General features: G+C 38.8%; 1 protein-coding gene and 2 non-coding genes across 5 annotated transcripts; all 3 read left to right on the forward strand.

The window, feature by feature from the left end:
* Positions 1-10: 10 nt before the first annotated feature.
* Positions 11-17,873, forward strand: LOC146455712 (pumilio homolog 1-like). 3 transcript variants are annotated; one of them, XM_085093918.1, is made up of 10 exons: positions 11-148; positions 1,178-1,474; positions 4,525-4,614; positions 5,221-5,553; positions 6,145-6,347; positions 9,752-11,681; positions 12,215-12,352; positions 12,907-13,154; positions 13,588-13,671; positions 14,264-17,873. In XM_085093918.1, exons 1-10 carry the CDS (start codon positions 53-55, stop codon positions 14,493-14,495), a joined length of 3,651 nt encoding a protein of 1,216 aa, XP_084950044.1. In that variant the 5' UTR covers positions 11-52; the 3' UTR covers positions 14,496-17,873. The 3 variants fall into 3 exon arrangements, with proteins under 3 accessions (XP_084950044.1, XP_084950045.1, XP_084950046.1); XM_085093919.1 differs by having other exon boundaries at positions 12-148; positions 6,181-6,347; XM_085093920.1 differs by lacking the exon at positions 11-148 and adding an exon at positions 551-963.
* On the forward strand, positions 3,893-4,122 carry LOC146455713 (small nucleolar RNA SNORA73 family). Its single transcript, XR_014858969.1, has one exon. It is a non-coding gene; the product is annotated as a small nucleolar RNA SNORA73 family (small nucleolar RNA).
* Positions 6,709-6,939, forward strand: LOC146455714 (small nucleolar RNA SNORA73 family). The gene has a single exon (XR_014858968.1). It is a non-coding gene; the product is annotated as a small nucleolar RNA SNORA73 family (small nucleolar RNA).
* Positions 17,874-21,083: the final 3,210 nt, after the last annotated feature.

The following is a 21,083-nucleotide window of genomic DNA, read 5'->3' on the forward strand; positions in this document are numbered from 1 at the left end:
TCATTCACTGAGAGGGTAAAAATCTTTGAAGCTGTAAACATCAAAAAATGAAATGACAAGCAAACTGCAAAGAAAACCTTCATTCCCATCCCAAATCAACAACTGGCCTTGGAAGACAAAGTCCTGTGGCTTGATCAAGTGCGATCATGTAAGTATGTTGGTTTGATTCCGTCAGCGACTCGTTCATAAAAATCTTGAGATAAATTGTTTTGATACATATGTTCGCATTTAGGAATTCTCATATAGATGACCAATTCAACCAGAACGAATCAATTTCGGTGAGCTGTAAGGCGTTTAAATTGTTACGAGGATTTCATAACCATAAAATAAATTGGCACATTGTTTTTTTGTTAGATTTTAATGCGCTTAAAATTCTGTTGAAGTAATTCTTGCACTGCTTTTTGTGCGTACGGTCTCTTGCAGCGCATGAATAATAGAAACATTTTAACTAAGCTACATTCCTTAGATTGTTTAGTTTAGAAAACTAACGAAGCGAAAAAAATATCCTTCGATGGAAAATTCTTAGTGTAGGGTCCAATGTAACTCGAAACCTTTTCACTGAAATACGCTGACTTGCTCATTGCAAGTTTTTACTCATCTCTGATGAAACTTTAAATGGCACGAACATTACGTTTTAAATATTAATTTCACATGTTACCAGATTGCAGGAAAGCACAAAAACAAATACCTGAAGCTGGAACTATCGTTTATCTTTTTTAAATTTAGTTTTATCGCTCATTTGCAGGGGTCAAGAGTTATTTTTCTCTCTTACCGTAGTTTAGTTTGACCTTTGCAACTTGGCAAAAGTTTCAATAATTTTTTCTCGCACGTGTTCGAAGTCGATCAGAAGCGAACCACGTGTTTACAGTTCGGCCCGTGAGGCCTCACGGGATTGTCCTTATCTGACAAGCCAGCGACGGCCATGCCAAGAATGGCCTTTCTTTCATAGGCCTTTTGCATCCGGTTAGTTGAACGACCATCCTTTGTGTTAGATATGTTTTTGTACGGCATTTGAGGCTACAAATAATTGCACTATATGTTTTATGGATTATTTTCGTTGTCGGATTACTCGCTTCCTCGCAGTTTTTGCAAGCGCTGCAAGTCACACCCCCGTATCGCTACGAGCTACAATACGCTGAGTTCGTTGTTGACCGTAGGACATTTTTCTCCTGTTTAGATCCGTCCAATGAGTTTTCCATGTGTTCTTGGCATGAACGAAGTTGGATGGGAAGATGGAGCGTACCACAACAATGGTATGTCTCCAAAACTTGGTGGACGCACCAATAATGGTGGATCGAAGACAACAAACCAAGGCTTCGAAATTGTAGGAGGAAAGTCGAACGGCGAAGTCGCGAGTTATCTCTTCCAGCGCCAAGGCGTCGCTACAAGTTTTTCCAAAACAGTTGCAGAAAACGACAAAGGCAATTTTTCCGGCCAGCGATGGTCATCGGTTGGTGAAGGAATGTCGGAGCAAGTAAGCATTGTTATAAGCTTAAAAATCGTTTATGAGTTGAGCTTGTCAACATTGCTAACGCTACCTTGTATGTTTGAGCAGTGAAATGTTTGCAAAGGTGGACTGAGTCTGGAGATATTTGCGAAGAGAAAGCGTCCACCTTTGCAACGAAGAACTGTGTATTTCACTGTTAGTTTTGGTACAGATAGAATGTATTCAATCAAGCTAACGTGGGAGTTGATAGCGTGAATCTCCTGTTACAAAGTACGCTTGTGTTTTACCTTGATACATCGATTATAGCGTCGTCCTATTTACTTGAATAGCATCATGTCATATTTTCTTGTCAACCGTTTTCCCCTTTTGTGCATGCCAAAATAAGACATTGCGAAAACGGAAATGTAGGTGTATAATTCTGCTTGCAAATTGAATGCACTAATTCTTCAGCTGATGGACTAGTAGCTTCGATGACGAAATTTTGCTCGCTATAACTAGTCTCTGCGTGAGTAAATTAACATTCGATGGTGCTGTTTTCTTATTCCTGTCGCCTTGCAATCACGCTGATATGATGTTTAAAAGAAGAACTCTTATAGCAAAGAATCTTTCTTCATGACTTAGTAAGCCGTGTTTTGTTGCAAGGATAAATTGAATATGAATCTCTCATCTAAGCTGCAATATCGGCATTAAAGTTAGGTGTTTGCTAAAATTGAAAACGAAAGGTTGAAATTCCATTGTTGTTATCTGTGATTCTGAAGCCCTATTCTCCTCTACTATTTACAACAATTGGAGCTAAGAAGCGGTTTAAAAGTAAATTGGATTTAGTTTTTGAAAATGCAAATTTGTGTTGTTGTGGAAATTATGCCTAAAACTCCGTTTTGAAAGCTCATCAAAATTCATTCCATGACCCTTCCATGGAACATTGATTATGCACGCTGTAGAAATGGTAGTTATAATTTTATTGGTATAGTGAGCATGAATGATGAGGTAAATCTTCTCAAATCAATACTCCCTGGTCGTCAGACGTAATAATATTAAAGAGAATGAAGTTCCTTGAAAAGTTCACATTGCAGTCTTTTTCACATAATTTTTCGTTGATGTTTACATATATAGATGAAGGCTTGCATGTAGTAATGTAATTAACATCTGTGAGGTTGGAAACTTGTTAAAAACCTTGCCAATGTTATTCTCTTTATGCTGTAATGTGGGCTTCAAATCTGTCACCAATCAGCAGGAATGTTTAAACAGTTGTATATGTCAACATTTTTGTTATTTTCTCGGGAAACGTGCCTTTTACTCTTAAAAAAAATGTAACTCCATAATATAGGGCATACAGTATTTAAAATTTTGGATTCTGTTTGATAGCTCTCTTGGTGGTAGTAAAATATCTTGAGAGCATATACTCCAAACAGTTGTGCTAATGATGATGTAATTATTATTTCGCTTTCTTTGGCTTTTTTTTTTTCTGGATTTTATTGTGAACTTGTCAAACAAGAAAAAAAGCTGGGATAGAAGTGTGACATTTCTTTCACATATGCCACTCACCAACATTCAAATCCTAACAATGTGTAGGATGTTAGTCACATGAACCTAGTGTAATGGCCTACATGTAGCTCCCACATGTCTCCTGTAGCTCAGTGGTAGAGCATCCAAACTAGTAATCAGAAGGTCTTAGGTTTGACTCCTGATGGGAGCATTCAGATTAATATTTTCCTTTTTTCCCAGTGTGCCTTTGTCACTGCCTGAAAAATGCATCTATCACCAAAAAACTCTTCTGGCATCTAAATGCAATTTTATGATTCTGAACTTGTGTATTTTCACACTAAACCATTTTTGGTTTCTTGTTAAACAAGAAAAAAAAGTCCCTAAATGTAACCATATGATTTTGAACTTGTAATTTATTTTTACACAAAACCATTTTGGGTTCTGACAGATTAACATTGTGAAGTTCAGTAGCATTGATATAGGCAATGAGGAGTGCTTTATGATTGCATTAATTTCTGCTCTACTTTGAAACAAGAAGTGAAGGATTGGTTGTCGTTGCAAGCTGTAGCAAGAAGCGTATAAAACAGTACGGGAAATAATTTTTCTGGCCAAACATGATATGTGCCCTTCCAGATCTTTACTTTGATTGGACGTATTGAGTATTGTCCAGACTTCTTTCATTGTGGAGTTTTTACTCGACATGCTGTCCATTGACATAAAAGGCAACATACACTGTACTGTGGGTTGATCCCAAAATGCACTGCCATTTTCAACTTTAATCTCAAGTAAACGGAGCTGAGAAAGTGATAAAGACAACACTTAGCATTTTTAATGCTTTTGTGTATAAACGGGTGTTGTGTCGGACTAAACTTAAGATTGTGGATATATGGTCAGAACTTTATATTCAGTTTTGTAATAAAATGTCCGGTGAGTTGTTGAAAATTAAGCTGTATAATGTGTCCAACGTGACATCCAGTGGGTTGGCCCTCACTGGCTCTGTCTTAATGGCTGATAGGAGCTGAGTGTCCTTGAGACACATCACCCATGATGTCTGTTCCTTGCCATGTCGTTGGAGATCAAATCTGCCCCCAGTGTCTCACTGGTTTGGTGCAGTGCGTTGTATATTCCTTGTGCTTCCCAGAGTCACTATGTGGTCATTACTGAGGAGATAAACCATGCAATGAACAGAACTTCCATACTTTAGAATAAGAATTTATTTTTCTTTAGTGCATTTTAAGTGTTTGGGGTTAACTGTATAATTGCTTAGTTAATTTGAAGAAATAAAGTATACAGCTCTTTTGACAAGGTTGTCCAAAAAAAAACCCCAATAAATTTCAATAAAAGCTCAGAGTAATGCCTCGACTATACAGCGAAGACTTGAGATGATGGGCAATGTGGATTCTGAACTTTTATTGAAATTTTATTGGGTATTTTCCAGACTACCTTTCGTCATTGTTGCGTACACTTCTTTGGGGACAACGTTTGTTAAAAAAGCTGTATATTAACTAGTCACATTTCCTTGGGCTTGTTTCTTGTAAATTGTAATCAAGGGCTTATTTAACTATCCATCTACATTGTATGTCCTTTCTTAGACAAATAGCAAAGACGGGGAACTGGATGATAAGTTCCAGAGTTTGTCTTTGAACAACAATGAAAAGAAGGCCGACACACCGATAGAAGAGGTAATTATTTCTCAACATAGAAAAGTTAAAAAACTTAGTTCACTAGGGTGTTTGTGTCATATGACTTGGGCAACAGTATACCATTTACAAGGACAATTTTTTGTCATACACTGAAAAGTGTTTTCTGTCCCCACCCCACTCCCCTTCACTCCCATTAAACTTCCTGTGTTGGGTTCAATTATTAGTTAGTTGGGCAAGGTGAGAGCCACAAGTACAGAGTTCCCACAGTCAGGGGAGAACAGACTGTTTTCAAGGTCACAGAAAAGTCAGGCAATTTTATATCAAGTCAGGAAAATAGTGATGTCTGCGTCAAAGTCAGGGAATTTTATTTTTTTGTACAGCCACCAAGTTTGTAAATAGAAAAAAAGCACAAATAAACATTATCTTAATCATTATCTTATCTTAGGAAACAACATTTATAAAGGAATCTATTTTTGTGGAATCATAGCTACTGGCTTTACTATTTGAAAACTGGTTAGTGGTCAGGGAATTTTTTTTTTATCTTGATAAGTGGCAACCCTGAAGTAGAAAAACCAGCTTTGTCATTGACGTCGCAAGTCTTCAAATTTTCTTTGTTTACCTTCTGAACTATGCCGTTTGTCACAGATTGCTTCTACTGCAAAGAAACTCTGGGATGTACAGGATACGGGAGAGGAGAATCAGACAGGGATGACTACAGGGATCTTTTTTGGCGAACAGTGGAGGGAGACAGCATGGGGTCCATCCGTCCCTCACATGGCACAGTCTGAGCATGCCGTCTCACAGCCTATCATGGTCCAGCGTCCGTCCAAAGGGGGGAATTTTAATACCACTTCCGAATCGCAGAGTGTGCTATCGCCAAGATCAGCAGATGGTGTTGGACTCAGTATGGTTGAATATGTTTTGGCTTCATCACCCGGTGGGCAAGAATTGGACGCGCAAATCATTAAAGCAGGATTTGTAAGTGTGTCTAATGTTGTGTTTGTTGTTTAAAGGTGATAAGTTGCTCTGTGGTTTGTTTTGTACCACTTGTGTTTTCTCACATAGCTGTTGTGTGGTGTTGTAAACCACCCAATGGCTGAAATTTTTGCAGCAATTGCTGCGGCCTTTCTTACACAGCACTGAAGAGCTGGGTCAGTCACCAACTAAAAGTTCACTAGAAAACAAGGAGGGAGTAATTTATAGGAGCACTTGGTTATACTGCTACTACTTCAAAACATTTCAAAAGTTGACTAAATCATGGATCAAAATGTTCTTATTCAAAATATTTGTGATTCAGTCCTCTATGTTAAGACCATGGCAACTAAAATGTTTATGGTGTCACTTTTCGAAAAGGATTTGGAAATGGGAAATAAAAACAGGGTTTTTTTTCCTAGTTTTGGATATTTCAGTGCTTTCTTTTCCAGTTAAATTACCCAAGGATCAAACTTTTCATAGCCCTGTGGCTAAATCTAAAGGGTCAAACATCAAATGGCTGGAAAGAGAAAGAGCTCTGTTCTGTAAGCCTAGTTTTTTAATTTTAAAAGCTCGGTGCTTGCCTGTGATTGACAGGGCACTTCACCATCTTCTGATGTTTTTTCTGACAAGGGGCCCAAGACCAATGGAGAGAGAAAAGGAAGCAAGGGAGGATCACCATTTGAAGAAGGCACAGCTGAGGAAGTTAAGAATGCTCTACAGGAGGAGCAAGGGCATGAGTCACCCAAGCCTGCTGGAAAACAGAATGGAGAGGACGACAAGGCTCCTGGCACTTTCAGGTGAGATTCTCTTAATAGTTGTACTTGCTTACAACGTTCTTGTTAAGTGCTGGCATCCAGCTAGAAAACCTGCTACTTCAGACTATATATTAGTTACTAACTGTATACGTAGTTGGACATGTTTTACAACAACAGCATTCGACTAGATTCATGGTTTACATAAAGCAGATTTACTTGCTTCACTGTTTGCAGTCAGCTCTCGCCATAATAAAGAGCAATGGATCATGAGTTGGTACCTGTTATATATAGAGAGTCTGTAATAATAGGACCATAGGACACTAACTTGCGGTCCTGAGGTTGTCGGCAATAAAGCGAGTTAACAGTATTTTATTTTGAGAGCACTAGTCAATAGCAGAAGTGTCCAACGTTGACACCCAGTGGGTTGGCCCTCACTGGCTCTGTCTAAATGGCTTATAGGAGCTGAGTGTCTTTGAGACACATTATCCATGATGTCTGTTCCTTGCCATGTCGTTGGAGATCAAATCTGCCCCCAGTGTCTCACTGGTTTGGTGCAGTGCGTTGTATATTCCTTGTGCTTCCCAGAGTCACTATGTGGTCATTACTGGGGAGATAAACCATGCAATGAACAGAATCCTTGCTTTTCTGTAGAAGGTCTTAGAACACTGCATCTTTCTTTATTGTAATAACTAATTTTGTGGTTTAATTTCTTGTACAATAAACATGTTCTTTAGAATTCTTTATTTGTAGACTTAGTTTGCCAACAACTTCCTGTGTTTTCGTCTTTTTGTTGTTGTTGTTCTTGCCTGCTGATAGCAAAATAACAGGCACTAGTGAAATGTACCATTCAGTAACTTTCATTTAAATGGTGTCACTTTAGGATTTGATCCACAGACTCCAAACTTAGAACAGCATTGTATGGCATAGTAAAATGCACCACAGGAAGGAACTGCTCTGTAGCTTTCATTCAAATGGCCACATAAGCATGGTTCGCATATTATCTTATTATCAAATTATCTTTGTAACATGTTCACTCCGAGAACTTTGTCCTTTGATCTTCGTGATGCAAGTGACAAATTGTACTTGCTGATACCAAGAACTGACTACCTGAAGCGTAGTTTCAGTTATAGCGGAGCTTCTCTTTGGAACGATCTTCCTGAGGATATCCGCACCACAACATCTCTACGCAACTTCGAGAGAAAAATTGAATAATGGCTCTCTGTATCGGACTCCCACACGGCAAATTTGTGAACCAGTAAATACAAAATTATACTTAAGATGAATTTCTTCATTTTCTATTGTTATACTGATACTTTTACCGTGTTAAAATAAACATTTAATTCATTCATTCATTATATTTGGTAAAAAAAGAATCACTCTAAAGTGCAAAAGACACAAAACCTGTTTATCGTGGCAGTGGCGTATATACATAATGGGATACATGCATTGTGTATTTTTGTTTCCTTTATTTGATCTAGCTGTTGTACCTTTTTGGCCAAAAGGGGCCTCACTGGTGACATTTTGATACATAACTACAGCTGTAACTAGTTTTTCTATCCTGCATCCTAGGCAACCCAGTTGAATAAGAAATTCAATTTCCTATTTAAACTCCTCTGATAAAAATGAATGTACACTGTATCAGGTACTTTGCATAATTATTAAGATCATTGTTGTGAGTCTTGTTGTTTAACTAGTCACAGGTGACTTGAAAAATTACAACCTACACTAAAATGTTTACTTGCTGTGTTGACTGTTGAATTGTATATGCTTAGCCAATACTATTTCTGTTTTTCTTTTCTTTTAAATTCATTTTTGGGTTTGAGATATATTTGATTTGAAAACAAGACCTTGACCTTGGCAAACAAAAGAGTTAAATTATGCGTCCCCAGAGGTTGAATTGTAAATCAGGGCGATGAAATATTAATGAATTTTGTCTGAATCAGTCCTACATTGAGCAAGCTTTTCTCCCTCAGTAGACCTACAAAAAAAACTGATCGGTTTATTTCTCTGCAATCTTGCATTTAACTGGCAATATGAGGTTCTGTCTTTATATTGCAAAAGCATGATCATCAACGATTAGCTTGCAATTGTCTGTAGATCTGGCTGTGATATCTGTGATGCAGGTTTCAGCATTTGCATGTTTATTGTCATAAGGTATGCTCAGCTTTCTCTACCTGTTCACTTTATCATCAAATTATTTATTATATTAGATTTTTTTAACTTACCATATGTGTTTCTGTAAAAAAGAATGTGGGAGATATTTGTGCTTGGTTTGAACACATTGTATGATAAATCCACCAAGTTTTCAGCTTGGCAGGCTGTGTTTACTGTAGATCTCTCGATGTCACTTAACAGCTAGGCGGTTTTAATGCCTCTGCTTTGATTTTCTCACAAGGGGAAGACAAAAGGATTTTGTAGGCCACAGATACTTAAAATTTCATGCAATCCAAGGTGCACCTAATGGTGCCATCATGTTTGGAAGTTTTACTCAGCATTTGTATACATTTAAGGCAGGTGTGGATGAATGTGTAAAACTGTATTGATTTTGCTTTAATTCTGCATGCTAATTTCTAAAATTACAGTCAAATCTGCACACTCATTTTATTCTTACATAGCTCTGCACTACACAAAGTCATATTAAATGAGTGCTGTGGTAGATAGTAGTGTCATTTGATCAAGATCAGTTGGTGATATTTGATTGAGATAATGGATTGAAAACTTTAAAATTTATTTGAACTGATGGAGTAAATCTGGTGATCAAAATCATGTCATTTGCTGAGTTTTTTCTTATTTTTGTTCCTTTTTTGTTTAGCTTTTTGTTGCGTTTTTCTATTTTTCCAAGTTATCAGTTTTCTGGAAAGTTCTCTTTTACATAATTCCATTTTGAAGTTTTTGCTTCAATAATTTTTGTTTTTTTTGTCGTTGACTTGCCCTTGTAATTAGGTGGCTGACAAATTATTTCACCTTAAGGTGGTTAACAAATCTGAAAAGTGATCAGCCAAGAATAACCATATTGAATGTAAATTAGAGAAAACAGCCAAAAAAAAGTTGGTGAACATGATAAATAATATTTCTATTCGAATAAGGAAAGGTTTCTTTTCCAGTTATTTTCTCATGGAATGGTTTACTCAATGGTTGGGTTGGATGCTTTTTGATCATAAATATGTTTTAGGTTGCATGCTAGATGACAGGACTTTGAATTTCATTTCACAAACGCTTTTTTGTTGCATTGCAACCCTGTGCGTTGGTTTATTATTTTGTCTAGTTTTTTGAAAATTTTAACAGCTGTTTATTTTTGTGGTTTTACCAATTATAGGAGTTGTTATCATGGACCTTTCACTTAATTACTTTAAAAGACTTTTCACTCACTTATCCTCATGACACACTTTGTCTGGGTTCCATTGAAGTATTTGGATTATTAAACTCTGTTTCTGTTGTTTCTTCAGCCGCACTCCTGGCAGTAGACAGCCCTCCCCCACATCAGGCTCACAACAGCAAGATGCTCAACAGGTCACCCAACCTACACTCCCTCCTCAACCACCAGTGGGCCAGAGCAAGCCCAAGCCCTACAAACAGGCAGATCCAATTGAAGACATTGCCCCGCCCGTGGCTTTGATAGACCCCCTTGAAAGTGTGCAACTAGAACAGCTGTCTTTTCATCCGCCGCAGCGGGAGCCAGTGATAGGTACCCCTACAAGCCCGTCAGACTTTGTAATGGTCTCAGGTGCATCTCTGCAAAGCCAGAATGCGGTCAATTCTCAGCAAGGTCAATCTCTTCAGTTGACTCACCAGCATCAGCTTGCACTGGCAATGGCTGCACAACAACAGCAGCAGCAGCAGCAGCAACAGCAACAACAACAGCTGGGATTACAATCTGGTTTGCAATCTACTGGCCTAGGCCATCCAAACCCATATTTTATCACAGCTCAGCCAACACAGGATCCTTATGGTAACCCCTCTCTTGCCGCTGTCAGTGGCGGTGCACCTCAAGTGGTTCATCCTCAGTATGCTGCCTACAGTGTCCAGCCATGGGGCATGTATTCAGCTGCTGGGGCATCGAATACTGGAGGCTACCTCCAACAGCAGCAGCAACAACAGCAACAGCAACAGGCTCAACATGCGCAGCTGCTCCGTTCCAACTCTGGTGGGATGACAGGACGGCCTCTACAGGGGCAGATGGAGATCATAGGCACGCCACCATCGCACACACAGCAAGCCATGGCTGCAGCTGCCTCTCCCGGCACCAACTACCAGCTGATTGCTCCCCCTGGTGCTGCGCCATTAGGGTTAGGAGCCACTGCATACTATGACCAGTCAGGAAACTTGGTACTGGGTAATGCACAGAATGTTAACAACATGGCTACAGCGCAAATGGCAGCTGGTCAGATGGGGACACTAAGGATGGTATCGCCAGTGGTGGTGAATGCACAGAATGCAGGGGCTAGCTCTGTTGCAGCAGGAAGAATGGGTACTGCCAGCTCAATGGGTGGGGCATCAAGCATGGGGCTGTTTGGCCAACAAACACAGCAGCAGCAACAGTTGAACAGCAGTGCCTTGGGAATGCTCGGCAGTGTTGTGGGTGGTTCCTCAGGAGTGGGTGCTGTGGGGACCATTCCAGGCGGAGGTACAAGACGAGACTCGATGAATGCCACTGACTACGGCAAACGAGCTGGAATCGCTCAGTACTACACCACGGCTGGTGGTGTGAACAGCCTTGCCAGTTTATCCATCTCAGCACAGCCCTCTTACAATGCCCCACAGGAGCTTCCCACACCCCCACTTCTCTCACAAGGCCAGTCAGGGTTTGGCAGTCAGTCCGGTTATGGAGGGCAGTCTGGCTTCACTGTGGGTAGCCCCATCTCTAATGGTCTGTCGCGCTACATGCAACTCGCTGCTGCACCTCGGGAAACTAAGTACCAAGGTTCTCTTGGTAGCCTGAGTGGGATGCCCTTTGGATCATCAGCACTGGGTGGCAGTAGCTTCAGAGGATCCAGAGGCAAAGAATCTGGTCGGAGCAGGCTGTTAGAGGACTTTCGCAACAATCGCTATCCCAACATCCAGCTCCGAGACCTGGCCAATCATATTGTGGAGTTCTCGCAGGATCAACATGGCTCGAGGTTCATTCAGCAGAAGTTAGAACGTGCCTCCCCTAATGAAAAGCAGATGGTGTTCCATGAAATCCTGCCAGCAGCATACAGTTTGATGACCGACGTGTTTGGAAACTATGTAATTCAGAAGTTCTTTGAATTTGGAAGTCCGGATCAGAAGCACCACCTTGCTAACTGTATTCGTGGACATGTGTTGCCGCTTGCCCTGCAGATGTATGGATGTCGTGTGATTCAAAAGGCTCTGGAGTGTATTTCTCCTGATGTTCAGGTAGGATGTCATATTCTGTTGTATTGTGTGGAGCCAGGGGGTGGGGGTGGGATGCCAAGGGGTGGGGTGGCGTGTCTCAAAGGCAAAAAATTATAAAGAAAGGTATGAAGCTAAATTGAAATTTCTGGGGAGTGGGTGAGATTGGGATCATCTGCTAGACCCAGCAGTAGTAAAGGTCTACACAGTTGACATTGCGTTGTGCAGGTTGTCACTGTCTCTCCTCCTTTGAGGTCAGTTAACTTGAGAGCAAAGAGTCCACCAGACATTTTTGCTAGCCTCTTGGGCCTTGTTTTTGTGTCCAGAGTTCTAATGTGTTATTTGGGAGGTTTCTCGAGAATTGTTGGAGTGCAAAGTCTATTGTTTAGAATTAATATGTGAGACTTACCTTGCATAGCTTGCGAGAGGTTTATGGACCCAGATGGTGGTGATTAATATGCTAGGAGTAACTAATTTCAAAAGTATCTGCATCAAATCAAAAGCACATTATTCTTGAGAATTGATTGTCAATTTCTGTGTTTGTGGTCTCATTTTAGAACGACCTTGTAAGAGAGCTGGACGGACATGTGTTGAAGTGTGTTAAAGATCAGAATGGGAACCATGTGGTCCAAAAGTGCATCGAGTGTGTTGACCCGTCGTCGCTTCAGTTTATAATAGGAGCGTTCCAAGCCCAGGTATATTTTCCTCCTTATGTTGTTCTTCTGTGTTTATTTTAATCTAAGACCTTACTTGAACTGTAATTTGGTTTGGTATTCCCTTTGTCTCCTGCCCAGTAGGCCATTTCTGATTTGCTTTGAATCTCACTATGAAGGCAAGGCTAAGTGCAAAGCTTTGTTTCATGTTTGCATATGAATGAATTTACTAATTTTCAAAATAGAAGCTAAACATGAAGCCTCACTTTCATGATGAGGTTCAAAGCAACTCAGAAATGGCCTAGTGATGGCATTCTCAGTTCCATAAAACACTTTGTCCCAAGGGTGAAATCCTGGGCTCTAACATTTTAGTATAGAAATTTTGAGTTGCAGCTATTGATGTGAAAGCAGCACTTTCAGTTTTTCAAACATTAAATATTGCTCATCAAATTTTAAACAAACTATTTTATTTTTGTGTTCAGTAAATTTTGGGATGGCTTCAATAAATCTTCAGCAACCTCTGGTAATCTTTGGATCTGGAGTACATCAAAAAGAAATTATTGCAAACATAACATTTTCTATTCCTATCTATGCAGGTGTATGCCCTGTCTACTCATCCTTATGGCTGTCGTGTGATCCAGCGCATCTTGGAGCACTGCATGCCAGAACAGACTAGTCCCATACTGGAGGAACTGCACCAACACACTGAGAGGCTTGTGCAAGATCAGTACGGCAACTATGTCATTCAGCATGTCTTGGAACATGGCACACCTGAGGATAAGAGCAAGATTGTTCATGAACTTAGAGGGAACATCCTCATTTTTAGCCAGCATAAATTTGCAAGGTAATGTGAAAAATACTAAAATTGCAGTCAGGAATGGACATAAAACTATCTGGCGTTTGTTTATTTGTCTTATTTTAAAGGCCCACAATCACCCAAGATGTATTGCGCGCCGAGGAACAGTTTTCATATATGAAAACCCCCCTATTTTATTTGAGCGGGAGTCGAGTGAGAAAGCAATAAGCGATCACGAATATTCTTTCCCTCCAGCACGAGTCGTAGAGGAAACCCGCATAAACCGCTTGAGTTCGTACAGCCAATAAGATCACGCGATTGGACAATACAGCATTTCAAAACAAAAACAAACGACCGCAATGATTCTTGGGTGAAGGTGGGCCATTAAAGGTGGAAGAACATTGGTCGAAACAAGCAATGCATGTTGATTTCTGGTGTTTTGAGCCTTGATAATAATGTGATTCACTCTTGTAATCTGCAGCAATGTGGTTGAGAAATGTGTTACTCACGCATCACGTGCAGAAAGAGCCATGCTCATTGATGAGGTTTGCAGCAGCAGTGACAGGTAAGAGTTCTCAAATCTTTAGTTCTCCTAACATTTGTTCATTCAAGAAATCTTGGGAGTCTTGGCATTAGCTTTGTGTACGGCCACTAATAGACAATGAAGAAAACTGTTTAGGTGTTACTGCAGTGCATTTCAATTCTCATTTGTTGGATGACAAACTGGCCCAGTTATTCAAAGCCCGATTAAGCTAATCCTGGGTCAACTGAACTTTGAGTATATTTACTAATCCATAACGATTCATCCAAAAGATTTTTGTCCCCAAGTTTTACCTTAGACTTTTCTTTACCATAAGCTTAAAATGGGCCTTTAAAATCATTTTTAATGAGCGAGACGAAAACCTCGGTTAACTTTTAATTGTGGATTAGCATTAATCAGCTTTCGAACAACCCGGCCCTGTTCTCTAGAACAGTGCTTCAGGAATTTTGATTCCATAAATCACTGCTAAAAGCTTGTAACATCGACTTGAAGCAAATCGTCAACTAAGGGATCTTGTCCTCGTGTACCATCAGATTTGCCAGACATTTTCAGTGTAGGAGCACGCTTTTGGTTAGCTTTCTGATGTTAATTCCTCCATTACTTTCTTTTTTCTCAGTTCATTGTACACCATGATGAAGGATCAGTTTGCTAACTATGTCATCCAGAAAATGATTGATGTGGCGGAGCCTCCCCAGCGAAAGTTACTGATGCACAGAATCAGACCACATGTGGCCACGCTACGCAAGTACACATATGGAAAACATATTCTTGCCAAGTTAGAGAAGTACTACATGTCCATGAAACCCACTCCTGAATTTCTTCCCTTGAGCAATGGTCCACTTCTGTAGGGGTTGCAAAAGTTTTCTCTCCTTTTTAATTGGTTAATTATATATTTATCCCTTATAGTTTGCTTTCAATTTGCAATTCACTGCTTTAAAAAAATTACCAGCAGTTTGTGTTTATTGATAGGCAAGTCACAAATACGATGGCTTAATTTGGTATCTGATATGACTGGTGGCATTTTTTTCTTGCCACGTCTTCAAGGTATCTTTGAAAAGTTTTATCCACATCGCTAGTGCTTGAGGCATTTGTGGTTTTTTCAGGCTAGAAACTGACTACAATTGGACCACTAACATCACAGAACGAAAAGGGAACATTTTTCTCTCTTACAGATAATGATGGTGCATTGCTTTGGGGACGCTTTGTAAAAGATGATTTAAAATTTCATTTATGTGATCGCTAAACTGTTTTGAAGAAGATTAATTGTTAATTTATTTGTAATTATATGTGTTCTTATCCTAAAAGGTATTGTAAATTTTCTTAAAAGCACGTGCCGCACAACTACCTGACCAATGAATAACCGTGCTAAGAAATTTTAATTACTTGAAGTATCCTGTATGTTTAGTCTTACTGACAACTCTTCCAAGTTTAAAAGATTGTCAATTTTTAGGCAATAATGATTCAGCGTTGTTCAGCAGACTTTTCTACGACAATTATGATAATTATGTGGGATTTTAAAATTGAGTGGGCAGAGAATTAACAAGCAGTATTGATTAATCATGACGGGGCAAGCTCGTGTTATGTTGGAGGACCCTTTTGTATAGCAATTGGCATTAGAATGGAGAAGTACCACTGTTGCAGTTTGGGCATAAATTTGCATAACTTTTAATAGCATTTTCATGGACAGAAAAAAATGTACAAAATATGCATTTAAAAGACTAAGCCGTTGAAATGGTAGGTAGACCTGAAAGTAATCGTCTTCTAAAACTTGGAGACCATGATGTATTGAATGACGGGTGACCAGACTTTGGGAAGATTTCTGGCAAGTTGTTCAAGACCTGGTATGGTCTGATGTCACCTGTGTGATAGATATAGTACATGAAGTTTTGCTGGGTATTAAATTTTGAAGTCAAATTTTATAGCCCATGTTTGAAGAATGGTGGTTTCACTAAAAAAATGGTTGTCAGCCCCATCAGTAACTCTTGTTCTACATTTTATGATTTCAATCACCTTTTATGATTCTTAGTGATTTATCTGTTAGTAATTCCAGCTATGGCAAGGAGATTTAAATAATATTGTTTAATTAGTATCGTTAATGAAAAATCAATTGTGGATTGCATGTTTTAATAAGATGAAAATTAATCCTACTTGTAGTTCTAAGTGTTTTCCTTCCTCGTGGAGGGTAGAATATGTTGATAGCTAGGTTGCACATAGTCAAAATAATGTTGGTTATACAATTATAAAGAAAGGAAGAAGCCATTTTTGCAGCGTTCTTATTACACAGTGGGTTTTTAGGAGTTGTATGTTAATCAATTAAATATTGTTGTAATATCGATGCAGAAAAGCTGTGCTATACTATGAAACAAGAGCCTTCGAGAAAAAATTTAATTATGTATATTAACTTATGTACAATTGTACCATAAATATGTACAGCAGAACTTAAGGACTGTTAATCTATTGTAAATTCTTGGGCTTTTGAAATTGCTGAAGAAACATACTTCGTGAAAGGTTTTGGACATTTCTAGATTCTCTGTTTAAATGTATATTTGTTCTTCTCTCACCAGATTAGCTTGTAACTTTGAAAATCCTTTGCGTCATCTCCGGGTTCACTCAGTTGTAAACACTCATAAAGATATTGTCATTATTTCTCCTAATGATCTTGTCACACGGAAGATCACTTGTATCCTATGAATTGTGTACCCGACTCGTCTTAACTCGAAACATAACAAGGAAAACTTCATGACTGTCAACCTTAAAAATATCATTGACAACCAGGCTTCAAAATTTGAACAAAATTTCAAGCATACTTCACATTCAAATAATTATTGTCGCAGTCCTTTTGGTACAGCTTGACATGTTTCAAAGTAGTTTCAACTGGTTTGTGGCTTCAGCGTCTTCCTTGTCTTCATTATACAGATATGGTACAAAATACTAGAATTTGAGTCTTGATTTTGTGATCGTAAGCATTTTTCACTGTAACATGCTAACCGAAACCAAAGACAGTTTGACCTGTTAATTTTATTAGGGTTAGATATACGAAGCTAGAAGGTTCTTGGTTCATACTTAAAGGCCTGTTGGTGTCAAGTTTGTAATTTACTGAAGCAAAAATGCCGTGACCAAAATATGGGGGAGGGGAGGGTAGCTGACAAATGAATATTGTATGTTAAAATCAATGGGTGAGCTGTAATTTACCATCGCGGTTAGTAAATATTTTTTCAAAAAGCACCCCCTCGAAACAGCTGCTTTTCTTGATAAGTAATGTTAAATAGTCAACTGTTTATCGCAAACACCCAAGTTTCTATGTTTTGTACCTATGTTGTTAAATATTTGGATTTACAGTAATTAAATTCTGAACTGCTATATATTTGACTCAGAGCATTGTAAGAAATTTAAACTATGTAAAGTGATTTTGGAGTTTTATTAGGTGTAAACCTTTGACCCACCTGTAACAATTTACTGTACATTCTGTACATTTTGTAAATGGCACTGGCAAATACAGTATACTACTTTATAAACAGTTCACTGTATAGACACAACCTGGATATATTCAACTTTAACTTGTTTCATTGGTAATCGTAGGTACAAGTCTGTTTCGGGAAATGTCGGGCCATTTCGGGGGTCTTCGCCATTCGTTGGGTCAACTCGGTTTTCACCGGCCTCTTCGGTTATCGCTGTAAACTAATGTTTCTTTGGCTAGCCATCTCTGAGATCCGTCGAGTCCTAGTCCATCTGTCACTTCGCTGATCTTCGGCAAACGTCGAGTGGTTTCGGAAGTCTTCGGTGTGCGTTGGCCCGCTACGAAAAGGGGACTTGTACTCGCGAAAGTGTGCCGGCATGGCAGTTTTTGCTTCGGTAAAAATTTCGTACTACTGTTCATATGTATTCAAAAGTGAGTAAAAATTTATAAAACTTATTATAATTGTAAGGATATCCTGTTATTAATCAGCGCGCACGTGGAAGAACTTATTGCCGTTTTAGGTTTTAGTGCAATTTTACTTGTTATGGGCTCGTTTTTCCGAGTCCGCCATCATATGGTGCCGGTGTAATGAATTTAGCTGAGGGTAGGTCTTTTTTTTGTATTTTACTGTGCAATAATGACAAGTACCGCCTTGTACAATGTATGCGGTTGTGTAGACAGAATGTAAATGATGTAAAGAAAAGTAGACTTTTGAATTGCTCTATTAAAATTGAAAGGTGGTTGCACAAATAAAGGAAGTCGTTTATCAGTGGTGACTTTGAATGATTTTTCCGTTCAAACGGACGCAGCGATATAATTTTATAATAACAATCCGGAAAGCCAGTTTGCTTGGTACAGCGCACATTCACAACAAGGCTCTGTCGTAGAAGGGAAAGGAAACAAACAAGGACTGAATGGACTTGTTGTGATGGGGTTCTGCGACAGCTGGTGACCCTAGACCCCTAGTAGTAGGGGTTTCTTCGTTTTTCGTTGGCTTTCTCTCCCCTCCGCAGAGACCTCTTTTTTTGCTCGAGCGGAGACATATGTGGAGAGTGATGATTATAATAATAATAATAATAATAATAATAATAATAATAATAATAATAATAATAATGATAATAATAATTTATTTCATCAAAATTTTAGTCTATGAATAGTGGAATGCAAATTGGTCATATGAATGTTAATTTTTGAAATTCGACGATCGATGCCGTGAGCTTGTAAATTAGTATTTTAAGATCTCTTAATATTTTCATTTCATCAAAATTTTAGTCTACGATGGTGGAATGTGAATAAATATAATAAAAAATTTATTATTATTATTATTATTATTATTATTATTATTATTATTATTATTATAAAATATTAAAAAATCTTTATTCAAATATTCCACACAAATTGCTATTTACAAGTTAAAAGTATACAGCTATTTCAATTAACGTTGTCGGATTATAATGAAGTTAAAAGATAAGACCGCAATGTTTTGTGGGATTATTTTTTATGAATAATTTCATCAAAATCATTCCTGCACGTGCAGGTCATTGTACTGCTAATTACAACCTATTGTTTTCTCCACGCATGACTGATTTTGATTAATTTATTCATAAAAATGCCACGTAAACTTTCAGTCTTGTCTTGTAGCTTTATGCTTTGAACCGACAACGTTAACTGAAATAGCTGTTTTTAAAAAAGAGTTATTAAAAACCTATTTAGAATTCATTTCGATTAAAAAAAGAAATATTTTCAAGTATTTTCAATTATTATCATACATACATTCAATTATTTATTATTATTATTATTATTATTATTATTATTATTATTATTATTATTATTATTATTATAACTTTATTAATGTGTTAGTCATTCTAGCTTGCTACAATATCGCAGTTTGCTAAATGGGGACACTTATCTAGCCTTAGCTCACGGTCTCTAGGTGGATATTTTCCAACATCATTGATCCAAAAAAAATAAAAGGAAACAAATGCTGCAGGTATACGCAGGATCTGTAAAAGATCTAATCAGCCAAAAAAAAAAAAAGACTCAATTTAGCCAACCAGCTCGAAACAGCTGTCCACGGTTGCCGCATTCTGTTGATTCTCGGTTTGGTCTCTATCGTGTCGCTGTCGTATTAAGTTTTCTACGCAGTCCAGCCTTGCAGAAATTTGAGTCATTAAAAAAACTGTTGAATGCAAAGGTCCACACAACGCAGGAATTAAACTCACTCGTAACTTTGTCGGATCTCTCTTGTGAAAGACCTCGTGCCAGACGTCACTCGAACGTGAAAATACAAAACTGAATGCAAGGCTGGCACTACGGCAAAGGACAGATTAAATACTGGCCAATATTTTGACTAATAGAATTAGTCTTCCTCAGGGCCAGGGCTACGTTACCTGTTACCTATCCACTTCGTGCCATGTGGCACATAAGGCCTCAACACCACTCCGCCAATCAGCTCTGTCAGCCGCTAAGATTTGTACCTCACTCCAAGTCTTCCATCCAGCCTTTTCCCTTTTCCACTCCGCCGCTCTATACTGAAGAAAAATCCATACGTTCGGGGGTTGTAAAGCCTTACGTTCTGGAGTTGTCAAGCCTTACGTGTGGGGGTTGTAAAGCCTTACGTTCTGGGGTTGTAAATCCTTACGTTTGGGGGTTGTAAAGCCTTACGTTTGGGGGTTCTAAATCCTTACGTTTGGGGGTTGTAAAGCCTTACGTTTGGGGGTTGTAAAGCCTTACGTTCGGGGGTTGTAAAGCCTTACGTTTGGGGGTTGTAAAGCCTTACGTTTCGGGGTTGTAAATCCTTACGTTCTGGGATTGTCAAGCCTTACGTTCGGTGGTTGTAAAGCCTTACGTTTGGGGGTTGTAAAGCCTTACCTTTGGAGGTTGTAAATCCTTACGTTCTAGGGTTATAAATCCTTACGTTTGGAGGTTGTTTTTCTTACGTTTGGGGGTTGTAAATCCTTACGTTAAGGGGTTATAAATCCTTAAGTTTGGGGGTTGTTTTTCTTACGTTTGGGGGTTGTAAAGCCTTACGTTCTAAGGTTATAAATCCTTACGTTTGGGGGTTGTTTTTCTTACCTTTGGGGGTTGTAAAGCCTTCCGTTCTAGGGTTGTCAAGCCTTACGTTTGGGGGTGGTAAATTCTTACGTTCGGGGGTTGTAAATCCTTACGTTCGGGGGTTGTAAAGCCTTACGTTTGGGGGTTGTAAAGCCTTACGTTTGGGAATTGTAAATCCTTACCTTCTGGGGTTATAAATCCTTACATTTGGAGGTTGTTTTTCTTACGTTTGGGGGTTGTAAGTCCTTACGTTCGGGGGTTATAAATCCTTACGTTTGGGGGTTGTTTTTCTTACGTTTGGGGGTTGTAAAGCCTAACGTTCTGAGGTTATAAATCCTTAGGTTTGGGGGTTGTTTTTCTTACGTTTGGGGGTTGTAAAGCCTTACGCTTGGGGGTTGTAAATCCTTACGTTTGGGGGTTGTAAAGCCTTACGTTCTGGGGTTATAAATCCTTACGTTTTGGGGTTGTTTTTCTTACGTTTGCGTTTTTTTTTTTTTTTTTTTCACACGTTTGGGGGTTGTTTTTCTAATGTTTTGGGCTTGTAAATCTTTACGTTTGAGGGTTGTAAAGCGTTACGTTCGGGGGTTGTTTTTCTTATGTTTGGGGGTTGTAAAACCTTACCTTTTAGAGTTATAAATCCTTACGTTCTGGAGTTATAAATCCTTACGTTCGGGGGTTGTTTTTCTTACGTTTGGGGGTTGTAAAGCCTTACGTTTGGGGGTTGTAAATCCTTACGTTCTGCGGGTTGTAAATCCTTACGTTTGGGGGTTGTAAATCCTTACGTTTGGGGGTTGTAAATCCTTAGGTTCTAGAGTTATAAATCCTTACGTGCTGGAGTTATAAATCCTTACGTTCGGGGGTTGTTTTTCTTACGTTTGGGTTTGTAAAGACTTACGTTTGGGGGTTGTAAAGCCTTACGTTCTGG

This window comes from Pavona decussata, unplaced genomic scaffold, assembly GCF_977016875.1.
Source record: "Pavona decussata unplaced genomic scaffold, jaPavDecu1.1 SCAFFOLD_270, whole genome shotgun sequence".
Lineage (NCBI taxonomy): Eukaryota > Metazoa > Cnidaria > Anthozoa > Scleractinia > Agariciidae > Pavona > Pavona decussata.